Source organism: Protomyctophum parallelum, assembly GCF_964188405.1.
Source record: "Protomyctophum parallelum genome assembly, chromosome: 17".
NCBI lineage: Eukaryota > Metazoa > Chordata > Actinopteri > Myctophiformes > Myctophidae > Protomyctophum > Protomyctophum parallelum.
The window spans coordinates 18,265,016-18,278,821 of record NC_139719.1 but is presented as its reverse complement, the minus strand read 5'-3'; the positions used below and the strand labels follow the sequence as shown (position 1 = coordinate 18,278,821).

General features: G+C 43.3%; 1 protein-coding gene across 2 annotated transcripts in view; it reads right to left on the bottom strand.

Moving 5' to 3' along the window:
- Positions 1 to 392: 392 nt before the first annotated feature.
- Positions 393 to 13,806, bottom strand: part of LOC310874319 (pantothenate kinase 1-like) — a 26,859-nt gene continuing 13,445 nt past the window's right edge. For both annotated transcript variants that reach the window (XM_083787080.1, XM_083787081.1), the window contains exons 3-9: positions 10,358 to 10,563; positions 8,788 to 8,977; positions 7,969 to 8,032; positions 7,231 to 7,407; positions 4,240 to 4,363; positions 3,570 to 3,695; positions 393 to 933 (exon numbers count right to left, since the gene is read on the bottom strand). In XM_083787080.1, the coding sequence (XP_083643206.1) occupies positions 874 to 933; positions 3,570 to 3,695; positions 4,240 to 4,363; positions 7,231 to 7,407; positions 7,969 to 8,032; positions 8,788 to 8,977; positions 10,358 to 10,563 (947 nt within the window). In that variant the 3' untranslated portion in view covers positions 393 to 873. The remainder of the gene's footprint in view (positions 934 to 3,569; positions 3,696 to 4,239; positions 4,364 to 7,230; positions 7,408 to 7,968; positions 8,033 to 8,787; positions 8,978 to 10,357; positions 10,564 to 13,806) is intronic.

Below are 13,806 nucleotides of genomic sequence, written 5' to 3'. Positions count from 1 at the left end.
CCGGTCGCGACGCGTCGCTGAACTAATCTCGGTGGAGATCTTTAGTGTCCCGGCGTCTACACAAAAGGAAGTGGGCCTTAGTATAGACAGACCCCTGGGGGATCTCCAGTCAACCCAAGTATATCAGGGTTTTTTTTTTTTTTAACCCACTTAAATTGCGTAGGCGAACATAAAAGATATGCACGCCGGGGGAGGGCCTCCCGTATATACCGTACAGATAAATCCACAGATACGATTGGCTGCAGCAAGTTGTCCGTCGTCGTGGACAACGGAGGTGATGTGTGTGGGAATGCTGGGAATGCTGGGACACATGCATGACGAGCTGCCGTCTGTGATGATAACACTGCAGGACAGAGAGACAGAGGATGCTCACTCCAACCACACACGCACGCACGCACAGAAACAGACAGACTAGGCTGCTTCCTCGAATGACTCTTTTGAACCTCGAACTTTGCGGAACTCTGCGATTAGCGTCAATATTGCCCCGAGACAGGGTTGTTTATTTTTCCACCACAGTGCTTATATACGAGACGATTTGAAGATGACCCGATGTCATTCTCCATAGAGAAAATGTGTCCGCGACCTATGGGAGATGGGCGGTGGAATAAATAAATAAATACGTCTCGTGGGTTCGTCTAGTTCTTGTAGTCGAAAAGAGCCACTAGAGAGAGAGAGAGAGAACATACACACACACACGCGTGTGCGCGCTCACCCTTGCACAGTGTACACACACACATACTGTACTGCAGATAAAGAGACAACAGAGTTGGTGCGTGTGTGTGTGTGTGGGGGGGGGGGGCACAGGAATTTCAGTTCTACAGTGTAGCTGCTGTGTTCCGGGTCACAGGTCAACCCCGGGGGTCAGTCTAAAGGTTAAAGGTCATCTGACATCTTCAGTAACTCCAGGAAGGCACCGACTGCCCCAAAGTATCCCTGGTGAGAGAGAGAGGGAGAGAGAGAGATAGAGAGTTCAGTATGGTTTTTCTCCTCCAGCAGTCATTTTGTGCTCTTAATTGTCCCGCCGACTGTATAATTTGGCCCCGTCGTCCTTCCTGTGTCGACGACATGTCAGACTGCTCTGAAAAAGGATACCGGAAAACTCGGCAGTTTACCGACTCGCCGCGGTTTAGTGCATTTTAGTTTTACTTCACCTTCATTTAAATTGCATTGAATTGAGAGATATATTGAGGATAGTTGTTTAGAGTTTACACTAGATGTGGGAACTGCTAAAGTTTAAACACCAAAGTACCGAAACAATAGTAAACAATTAGTAAACAATATCCTGAATTGGTAGGCCTACTTATCATTGGTATTCACATACTCAACTTTATATCATTATCTAGCTGACCATTTAATAAGGGCCTTTCTCGGCCCCACCTCTCTCCCTGTGTTTTAGGATCCAAGATGGCCGCAGCACCGCAGGAAAGGGACACAAATTCAAGTGTCTTGAATTTGTGTCCAGCCCAGTAAGGCCACCCCCTCCTGGTGCTGCGGCCATCATGGATCCTTCTTGGTCCGCTCTTATTTATTATCTATATGCTGCCCCTTGGTCGTGTCATCAGCGGACGTGGACTTTCCTTCCACTGTTACGCTGATGACACCCAGATGTACATTAAGACTGCCCCCAACCCCTCTGCAGCCATATCATGTCTCACCACCGGTCTTGAGGAGATAAAGGCATGGATGAGCAACAACTTCCTTCAGTTAAACAGTAGCAAAACTGAAGCCCTTCTTGTTGGCACACCACACCAGATTCTTTCATGCCCCATGTCCCATCTCACCTTCGACGGCCAGGTTATCCCCTTCTCCTCCTCAGTCACAAACCTGGGTGTCAAGTTTGATCCTCACCTGACATTCAGTGACCACATAAAACATCTATGCAGAACCGCATTCTACCATCTCAAAAACATCTCCAAACTCCCTTCTAACCCAGTCAGATGCAGAGAAGCTCATCCATGCCTTTATCTCCTCTAGACTGGACTACTGCAACTGTCGCTTTGCACTGTTTTGCACTGTTTTGTTAACCCTGTTTTTAACCTTTTATGATAGATCATATGTTTTTAACCTTGTAGCACTCTGAGATTCCTTATGTGTGAAAAGTGCAATATAAATAAAATTAATTATTATTATTATTATTAAAACACAGGGAGAGAGGTGGGGCCGAGAAAGGCCCTTATTGCACAAAATAATTTGATCACTTTGGAGATGAACTATAACAGCTGTGGGTTCGACATACTACACTGGTGAAGACAGCATGTTAGCATAACGATGAAGACATTGAGGGAGTGCTGTGAGTTGGTAAACTATCGAGTTCGCCGGATACCTTCGAAAAGAGGTCAAATGGTCATTCCCCTCCCCCCCCCCCCCCCCATTGACTGTTGTGTTTATGACCTACAGTACACCAGCTGAGTTCCCCCAGGACATACTACATCCTTTGGAGGTCTCCAAAGAAATTGCTCCAAACCCGTGAAATGGATCTGTGAAATTCAATCAGATTCCAACCAGGTTCCGAGATTTCTTTCAGATGACGGCACGGAGCCCGAGTGGAACCCGTGACACATTTTCAGGTCAGATTCCCGAGCCGTTCTTCCGACTTTCTTTCTTGCGGAATCCGTGATTGTACGCCCGGTGTTTTGAGCCTGGCAGGCAGTGGCATGCGGTCTTGCCTTGCAGTATGTAATGCTACGCTAGGCATGCAATTCGCGTAGCTCAACTTCTTATGAGGGGGTTTTAGGTCCAGTGTGGGTTGTTTAGACCAGTTTAGTCTAATGGTCCGGCAGCCGACAGGCTTTTTTTGTTTAACCCATTTTGGGCGGGAACCCCTTTTGGTGTTTTAACTAAGCATTATGTTATACTTTAGCTATTGAAAAATAGCAGATCTACAAGCTCATAGCTTGAGTAGCGCGCTACGAGCTTGTAGGTCTGCTATTTTTTTTAAATCGTAAAAATGCGGCACACATAATGCAGTCTACAGTAGATCCGCTCCAGTAGCCCAGTACCAGTGTTGATTTAGTCGACTAATACTATGACGAAAAATGTTCGTCGACTACCTTTTTTCACAGACAAAAACTAAATGGAGACTATATGAAAACCACAATTTCGTCAACAAATAAAAACCATGCTAAAATGTTAGGAAGGGACCAGTGGACAAGAGATCCAGCATAAGTCCTTTTACACTTGGCTGCATGCTGAAAACAGCAGATCTACAAGCTCATAACGTGTCGCAAGTGTAAAATCAGTCATTACGACGGCATTGAGGCCCGCCGCCAAAACACATTTTAGTCAACAAGATCAACTGTAGATATTGAAGTCGACCAAAACTAGACTTAAAGGACCACTTCGCCACTTTTCAACCTATCTTCATATAATAGGTCCTCACTAATAATCATGAAAAAATGGCGCAATTTCTTTCTACTGGGGATGGGGAATCCAAGCTAATATAAACTGCAGGCTTTCTAGCCCTGATTACTAGTGAGGACCTATTATATGAAGATAGGTTGAAAAGTGGTGAAGTGGTCCTTTAACATTCCAGGCGACTGAAAATGTGAAATGTGAAGTGTTGCAGAGACCTCGTGTTCCAGGAACAGCGCTCTCAGCTGCCCTTTAGACCAGTAGTCCATGGCGTAGGCCAGCAGCTTGGTGGAGAGCGTGTTGATCCGCAGGAAGTTCCCCACGAACACCACGCGCTCTATCCTCTGAAAACACACACACACGCACGCACGCACGCACACAGACACGCACGCACGCAGACACGCACACGATATTATATACAACACACTGGTGCCCTATACCCTATTATTTTACACACACAACAACAATGACAAAAATAATCATAACAACAGTCTAACACCCCTTTTATTCAAGGAGAGAACGATGAAAAACCACAAGACACACAAGTGTCAATTCACACCAGTGGGAACCACCCTAGATCACTCTGCTGCACTCTAGAGGTTGAATTCTGCAATTGCACATTGAAAGGTAGAGGGCCCCATTCTGACCTGAGATCAGATTCTAAAAATGTCTTCTAAATCCTGACAGTTTTCTGAAAAAGCTATATTTCTATGTCAGTGGTTCTTGAATTTTTCAAAAATAGCAGACCTACAAGCTCATAGCGTGCCACTCGGTGGCGCGCTATGAGCTTGTAGATCTGCTATTTTTCAATAGCTAAAGCATAACATAGTGCTAACACCAAAAGGGGTTCCTGCGTGCGTGCGTGTGTCCAACCGTGTGTGCGTGTACCTCGTTCACAGCACACATGCGCGCTATAGATCCTATGTTGTTGGTGATGGTGACCAGCGTGGCCCTGGCCAGGTCCTCCTTACTGATGCTGTCCCTCTTCTCCTTGCTCATCATGTGGCCGAAACTACAGCAACAACACACACACACACACACACACACACACACACACACACACACACACACACACACCACAGTCAGCCATTCAGTTCTTCACCCATTCTGACCTGAGATCAGATTCTAAAAATGTCTACTACATCCTGACAGTTTTCTGAAAAAGCTATGTTTCTATGTCAGTCAGTCGTTAGCTAAAGCATAGCATAATGCTAACACCAAAAGGGGTTCCCGCCCCGAGAATGGGGGTTAATGTGCCGGCCGGGTGCTCGGGGCCAGGGTTGATTTAGTCAAATAAATGGTAAATGGTAAATGGTGCATTTATATATAGGGCCTTTATCCAAGGCGCTTTACATAGATTGTGCATTACATTCACCCATTTACACGAACTGGCAACCTTGCCGGTTACCATGCAGCCACCCCTGAGCCACCGCCGCCCGGTATTTGTCATAACACTGTGACAAAAAATGTTCGTCGACTACCGTTTTACACTGAGGAAAACGGAATGAAAACTAAATGAAAACTAAGCCATGATGTACTATATATATAAACTATAAGACTAAATATACTGACAATTTCGTCAACAGATAAAAACTAGACTGAAATGTTAGGAAGGGATTAGTGTGGACAAGAGATCCAGTAGAACTAAAAGACACGTCATTTTACACATGGTTGCATTCAGAAAATTGCTTGTAGCTTGTAGATCTGCTATTTTCAGCAAGTGTAAAATCAGTCATTACGAAACTAAAGGATGTGGCCCTGGTTGAACTGATAACGGGCACACTTCCCTGTTCCTTATTTTGGGGGGATCAACAACATCACACGTCCTCACAAGTTCTTCTAAAAGCTCATTTACATAATACAACTAGAAAAAGTGCCATTCTGGGCACAGGTCTCCACCAGGAGGATAGGAGTGTGTGTGATGTTTGGCAAAATGTTTAGGAGTAATATAAACATGTTTATTTTATTATTTTTTATTTTTAAACAATTGTCTTCATTTTGTTGAGGAAAATTCAGAGCCAGATCACTAGCATCTCTGAGGACAGCATTCTGGTGTGCCAGATGGGAAATGGTGCAGATACGTGTTGATCACATGACTATGGAGATGTGTATGGATAAAATGTGTACGAGTAATCTACAGAAATGTGTTTTTCCTCCCGGAATTGTCCCCAGTGAGGGGGATAACTTTGTAATATGCTATTGGCTGTATGTATTCTTTTTGGAAAAATGTAAAAAGATACTCCTGTGGAAAGGCTATATTATATTACTTATATTGACCCTATAAACAATTTAGTATTATTTAGTATATGTAAGGTTTTGCCCCCTCAAATGGTACCTCGTCAGATAATCCCCACATATCCTACAACAACTTCTGTGAACAGACTTCACTGTAGTAGCTTTTCATAAATTATATTTGTACTTAGGCTGTCTGCTGTCATGAAAGTTTATAGTTAGAGAAATTCAAAATCCAGCCGTCTGCTGTCCAGCCTCTCCCACCCCTCACTGGGGAAAATGCTGGGAGGAAAACAGAAACGGGGTGAGTCTTCTTGTATTCGCCACTGACATACCCAGCTGATTTGCTCACACACAAGACGTAAATTATCCATTCATTATCAATGGCATTTAATGTTTGTGTTAAGACAGAATCTACACTATAGGAGGGCCTCAAAAATCTTTCCAAAATCTTGTCAAAAGTAAAACTCCTGTAGTGTATGGGAGGCTTTGTTTGAATTTCAGGTAGTGACAACCCTACTGTAAGTGGGCTCAAGGGTTTGAATCGTGGCCTACAGGGTCAACATGGCCAGATGCTTTTAAGACCTTTTTAGAATACCTCAAAAGAAAAAAAAAAGACCATTACAGGGAACAGTGAACAGGGAAGTGTGACCCTTATCAGTTCAACCAGGGACACATCTTTTAGTTTCCAAATAACGGACGATTATTTCCTTATTTCAAGGCACGGTTAATGGCATACCTAAGCCCTGCAGTCCACACCAATGATTTGCGACGCAACAAAACCATTGCGTCAGCTCAGCGCGTTTAGGGGGATTCTGTTGCAAGTGGATCGCAAATCCTTGGTGCATACCGATGATTTGCGATGCAACAAGTTGTGTCTTATAGTGTCCGTGGGGGGGTGGACTGTAACTTGTCCCCTGCACCCCCCTCCCCCCCCCCGAGGCACTGTTGATTTTGACAGCATTTTATGACATTCTTTTGTTGGTTCAATCACTGTTTTGTTCTGTAGCTCCAGTTAGCTCATAACATTAGCCGCTGTTTGTTTGTCACTGGCTCCGCGCTGCATGCGGCCATAGAGTTTTACTCTATGGTTTTACTGCAGCGCTGCAGAGTCTGGGTTGAGCCCCACACACACCGTCTGCGAACGCCGCGCGTCAAAACAGCCGCCTCAGTTATTTTCAATGAACCTATCCCACATCGGCGGCATCCGACGCACGCTGACGCCTCGCCTGACGCTCCGATACGCCACCATTCATTATCGCGCACAGGCGTTGCCGCGCGGCAACGCCTGTGCCGCGTCGCTGCGCACCCGGTGTGTGCTGGGCTGTAGGAGGACTTCCGTGGTGCGTCCTTTCAGGCCTTAGGATGCACTCTCATTCGCTTAGGCGGCGTTTCAGAGTATGGCTTCAGACTCTGGGTGCAGCCAATCATGCACATTTTTGGGCTATTTTGTTTTCATTTTGGGGTACCCAGGGGCCAGGCCCCTAAAAAGAGAGGCAGGCACACATTTCACTTGAATTGGATTTCAATACTTTACAATTTTATAATAAATAAATAAATAATAATACCGTATATATATATTATTTTTTTTCTTTCAAAAATGTATATATGTGTGTGTGTGGGCAGGGGTGCGTTTGCTTTGCCCACCTGGAGGCCACGGCGGAGCCCTGCAGTCCAAAGCGCTGGTAGTCTCCCCCGTAGATGTCTTTGACCAGCTTGTCGGCGTTGGTGGAGTCTCCTTTGGCGGCCATGTCCAGAGCCTCCTCGAAGCTCTGGCAGCCCGTCAGCAGGCAGCACAGGCCCAGGAACGTCCCGCCTCCCAGACTGGGATATTATGAACACAGCGCACGTTAACACATTCTGACCTGAGATCAGATTAAAAAAATGTCTTCTACATCCTGACAGTTTACTGAAAAGGCTATGTTTCTATGTCAGTCGATCTGCTATTTTTCAATAGCTAAAGCATAACGTAATGTTAACACCAAAAGGTGTTAGCATTGTTTGAGACCGACACACATACAGGTAGGAACACACATTAAACACCATTTAGACCTGAGGGCACGTCTGTCTGTGTCTCCTTGTAGCTTTTAACCACTTTAACCGTTATTCAAAACGTTGAGAAACACTGATAACTGTCATGATTTAGAGAAGACATTTTGTAGAATCTGGTCTCAGGTCTCAATGGGTTAAAACAAACAAACAAATAATAAATAAAATAAAATAAAATAAAATAAAATAAAATAAAATAAAATAAAATAAAATAAAATAAAATAAAATAAAATAAAATAAAATAAAATAAAATAAAATAAAATAAAATAAAATAAAATAAAATAAAATAAAATAAAATAAAATAAAATAAAATAAAATAACACCCTGTAATCTTACCTGGTCCCAGTAACTCGCTTGTAGTCGTCTTTAGAATAGACTGCCAGCATCGACACTCCAGACCCTGACCCGAGTACAACACAGTAATTCAGGATGAATAAAAACATTATGCGTTTCTATAATTTAATAAAGCAATTTGGCCCCTCCGTTTAGCCATGAGTATAATCAGGAATATTGTGACTCATCAGCTAACCCAAGATTGGAATAACAAGTTTTATAATTTCTATATTACTGTATTTTTGAATGTCTGTCCAATGAATGTCTGTCCGGGTCTCGGTCGTCGACCTGTCCTGACTCATTACCGTAAGGGTCCATTTGGTTCCATCGTACACTCTCAGAGATGTGGTGGTCCTTGAAATATAAAATGTTTGAGGACCACTTGTATTGTAACTGGTATAGCACGGGTGGGCAACTTTGACAATGCCAAGGGCCACTATATTCCCGCACTCAGTCCAGAGGGCCACATTGCATATTACTGGCTCAAAACACGTCGCACTGCGAAGCGTTTTGAGCTTGTAGATCGGCTATCTTTGCTATATTTGAATTGAAATCCTGAATGTTTTTTTTTGTTGCAATTTCTGAATTGGAATCCTGAAAAGTAACACTTTTATTTAATGAATGCATTTAGTTATAGCTGTGTTCGCTTTATGAACCAAATACAAATACATTGGACATTAAAAACACCCAAGAATTGATTAAATCAATTAATCATTGTTGGGGAATCTGGTTCCTCCGGGGTTCCAGATCACAACAACAACCCTGAATTCTAAGTGTAAATTGTAAACAGATCAGGGTCACTGTAGACCCGGGGGCCCCCACCTATGTTGACCAGCAGCATGGGGAAGGGGTTGTCCAGCGAGCAGGGCTGCTTGACGCTGCTGTCCGGCTCCGACGGGTTGCTGAAGTAGTAGCCCTCGGGCTGCCCGTTGAAGCCCACCCTGTCCACGTACAGCAGGCCTCGGATCAGACAGTCCAACTCATCCAGTTTATGCAGCTCCAAGTCCGCTATCTGAGAGAGAGAGAGAGAGAGAGAGAGAGAGAGAGAAAGACGGGGGGGGAGGGAAAGTTAACAGGCTACTGAATGTGTGTCTTGTATTGTACTGTAGTCCGGGCAGCCGACAGGCTTCTTTTGTTTAACCCATTTTGACCTGAGACCAGATTCTAAAAATGTCTTCTACATCCTGACAGTTTTCTGAAAAAGCTATGTTTCTATGTCAGTGGTTCTTCGATTTTTCAAAAGTAGCAGACCTACAAGCTCGTAGCGCGCCACTCGGTGGCACGCTATATGAGCTTGTAGATCTGCTATTTTTCAATAGCTAAAGCATAACAAGATGCTAACACCAAAAGGGGTTCCCGCCCAAAATGGGTTTAAGTGGGAAATTTGGTATATAGTCCTTTTTATTGGCCTAAAATGTTGCCTATATAATCCACTTGCTGACCGGATGTGAGTATTGGGCAATTTCTTTTTTCATTAACATCCTACGGCAGGCAAAATTGTCAAAAATGTCAAACTTTCTTTATGCTTTAGGTAGTGTGTGACAATGTCAAACTAGGGTTTTTTCATGATTTCATGACATTTTTGCCTGCCATAGGATGCTAATGGTAGGGTCACAAGAAACCCCTATAAAATAAATTGCCCAACACCGACAGCTGGTCATTCATGAATATATAGAAAATATTTTAGGCCAATAAAAAAAAGACTATATACCCCCTCGACTGCCGGACCACTGTATGTTATGTTGCACCTATGTGGACTATTATATTGTGTATTTGCACTGTATGTAATGTCTTACTCATGTGTGTAGGACCCTGGTTATAATAGTTAACTAAAACTAACAAAAAAAATGAAAACTAGAATTAAAAAAACATTTTAGTTAACTGAAACTAATAAATTAATTAAAAAACGATAACTAAACTGAAACTGTATTGTGTCCTCAAAACTAACTGAAATTATAGATAAATACCCTTAGTTTTAGTTTTTATCAATATTTATATGCCTTTCGGATATTTATAATATAATCATTTTAAATTCATTAGATTCATTTCCTCATTTCTCCAACAAGTTTTACGGCAGTTTTCAGCACCGTACGGCAGCATGTAGCCACGCTAATCCTAACCCACAAATAAACCAAAGTACAAAATAAAACTAAAACTAAACTATAACTAAACTAAAACTAAGCATTTCACCAAAATAAAAACTAACAACCGCGCTCTAAAAACAAACTAAAACTAACTGAATTAGAAAAAAATAACTACGGTAACTAAAACTAAACTATAATGAAAAAAATAAAAAAAACTATTATAACCTTGGGATCCTCTCTAAAGGACCCTCTCTCTAACGCCAGACAACGCCGTTAACTTGTCAGCCACAGCTCCTTCCTTTTCTCACCGTCCTGAAGTCGCTCTCGAACTTGTAGGCCCCTCCGCCGGTGGCGCAGAGCGTGGTGTGCAGCGAGGAGAAGTTCTTGTCGCGGCCCATCTGGATGAAGCCCAGCATGTCGTGCGTGGGGAAGCGGATGAAGTGGAGGTTCCCCGTCCGGCCGCATATGGTCATGTTCCTCAGCTCCAGGTGCACGTCCCGGATGCCCGTGTTGCCTACAGTTACACACAGGAGGGATTTGGACTTTAACCCATTTAGGCCTGACGTCGAAATACATTAAAAAAATCACACCCGTGTGAACTGAGTGGTGCAACCCCCCCCTCCCCCCCCAACCTCTCTCTCTCTCTCTCATTAGCAGGCAGCACTATCCCTCTCTCCGTTTCTGGCGCCCCCTACTGGTACTAATAGTCATATACACTGGTGCTCATTAACGTCACATGCATGGGTGAACAACACATAGGCGTACACGGACATTGCTGGCTGTAGGAGTGGTTGCACCACTCAAAAAAAGTATTCTGAAAGAATATATGTTCAAAGATTTGTGCCGCAATTTTCACGATTTTTCAAAAATAGCAGATCTACAAGCTCGTAGCGCGCTACGAGCTTGTAGATCTGCTATTTTTCAATAGTTAAAACACCAAAAGGGGTTCCCGTACAGAATGGGTTAAAACTGTGGTTTGCATGATGCACGATTAATCGGTAGCATGATCGGAATTGGCCATAAAAATGCCATATCGGTATCGGAATGGTCTCAAAATAATACAGATTATTTAATCGTTTTCAACAGCAAAACATTTATAAAAAATTAAAATAAATCTACCATTGTGGTCCTCTGAATAATATCGGAATCGGTCAGAATCGGTATCGGCAGATATGACCTTGCAAATAATCGGAGGTCGGATATCGGTCATAATTTCATAATCGTGCACCCCTGAAAATAGGCGATGTACAATCTCACAGCGCATGGCGATATAGGATGCTTTGTGTGATGTTGGGAAAATCAGCTATTTTACAGTGTATGGCAGTGTCATGTTTAAATGGTTCTAACGTAACTAAAGGGTTGCCGCCGGTTAAACTCCCAGACAGTCCAACAAGTTGTGGATAATATCTACGTAGTAGGTATAGTACAGCAGATAATAGGAACGATCTTTCACTTGGTGATACAAGCGTGAAATTTGGCATGAACATGCCTCTGGGTCACCTCTTTAACTTTTTTAACCGAGACAACGAAAAATCCAATATGGCAGTCATTTTTCAAGATCGCCGCCAAATAAAAAAGGCCTTTTGTGGCGGTTCTGGACAACCATGGGTGCGGCCGACTCGAGACCGCGCACTGCACTCCCTGTGGGTGTGTGGAACGTGTGTGTCGAATCTGAAGTCGGTGGGGCGAACGGTTCTCGAGTTACGTGGATTACAGATGTACACACGCACACAAAATTCGTGCAATATAGCAGATCATTGGAACGGTTGTTCGCTTGGTGATACAAGCGTGACATTTGTCATGAACCTTCCTTTGGGTCAACTCTTTAACTTTTTTAACTGAGCCATCAAAGAATCCAATATGGCGGTGCTATTTCAAGATGGCCGCCACATCTAATTGTTAGCCTATGTCTACATTTCTTACAAAGTTTAGGAAGAATTCCACCATTATAGATAGATAGATAGATAGTTTTATTTATTTATTTTTTATTTTTTTATATTCTTTATATTATTATTATTATTTTTGTTATTATTTTTAGTTTTCATACTGAAAATGGTAGCATGCTAATGCTAAATTAATGCTAACATGGTAGCATGCTAATGCTAACATAATAATGCTAACATGGTAATATCCTAGTATGCTAACATAGCATGCTAACATGATAATGCTAACATGATAATTAGCATTAGAAAATCAACGTAAACAGTTTACGTTATTGTTTCAACTGTGCAGTCGTGCCGCTTGTTACGAGAGGGGAGGGGAGGGGATACCCAGGGGGCAAAGGGGGTTGACCTGCATTTGCCATGACCTCAAAGGTTGTCCACCAGAAATAGTATCTATGACCCCGTAGGATCACAACCTATATGGACAACCCGGTCAATTTTTTGCTGGAAGTCCAATATGGCCGCCGCAATATTGGCCCCTATTAGTTATAATGGGGGGTGAATAGGGCAAAATTTTAAACCAAAACCAAAATCCACGAAACTTCTCAGGTTGATCAATGATATAAATATGAACATTTTCTGTATTGAAAGTTTCCATGAATTTCAATATGGCCGCCACAATATGGCCGCCACAATATTGGCACCCAGAAAATAGGTTTGGCTCTAACTTCTGAACCAGATGAGCTAGAAACGCAAACTCGGTGTCTATTTCATGTTTTCTGACCATGAGAGACTCAATGGAATACCCATTTTCATTATTGGGTGAGTCTGGACCCTTATTGTGCATATTTACAAGATGGTGGCTACCCGAAATAGTGCTTTACCATGATTTCTACCATGATTGTTGACTGTTTTAGCAAACACAAGCAATATTAATCCATTGGCTAAGATTTATGACACAGAAGGGACATATATATTTGACATTGCATATTGTCATTTCCCCTCAGATCCTATGTAGAGTTGTAGGAATGATTTCAGATAAAATCAGAGACCAAAACAATGTATCTTAGAGATTACTTTACTATGGGACTGATACTATGGGATTGAATGGGACTGAATGGGAGTGACAGTCCCATAGTAACAGTACCTCCCATTCACTCCCTCACTCCCATTCAGTCCCATTCACTCTGAATGGGAGTGAATGGGAGTGACAGTCCCATAGTAACAGTACCTACCATTCACTCCCTTTCACTCTGAATGGGAGTGAATGGGAGTGACAGTCCCATAGTAACAGTACCTCCCATTCACTCCGATTCAGTCCCATTCACTCCCATTCACTTTTATTCACTCCCATTCAGTCACATAATAACAGTACACCCCATTCACTCCCATTCAGTCCCATTCACTCCCATCGTGTTAGTCCCATAGTAACAGTACCTCCCATTCAGTTACATTCCCTCCCATTCATGGATGCATGGATGCACCTGGGACGTATCCTCAGTGATGTATCCTGAGGTCAATGGGGTTCCGGGTCTCTCAACATCATACCCCTCACTCAGGCGACCCAGCCGGGGTTGATCAAGTCCCGACTTACGTCCCAGTAGCTATACCCTCAATCAGTCCCACTAGGGAAAAACCAGCGGCACACAATCCGTTGGAACTACTCCAGAACTACTCTGCCAGGGCTGGGAGGTGCACTTCTGGCACATGGAGGGACTAGGCTCTGTGGGTTGTCTCCTGGTCGGGCCCCTCCTACGTCTCACCAGGTCCACTCCTGCTCTCACCAGGAGTAGAGCGAGGACCTGTGCGTTGCATCAGAGTCCCAGCACCAGACAGTTTATTCAGGAGTGGTGGGCATTGGGCAATGGTTCCGC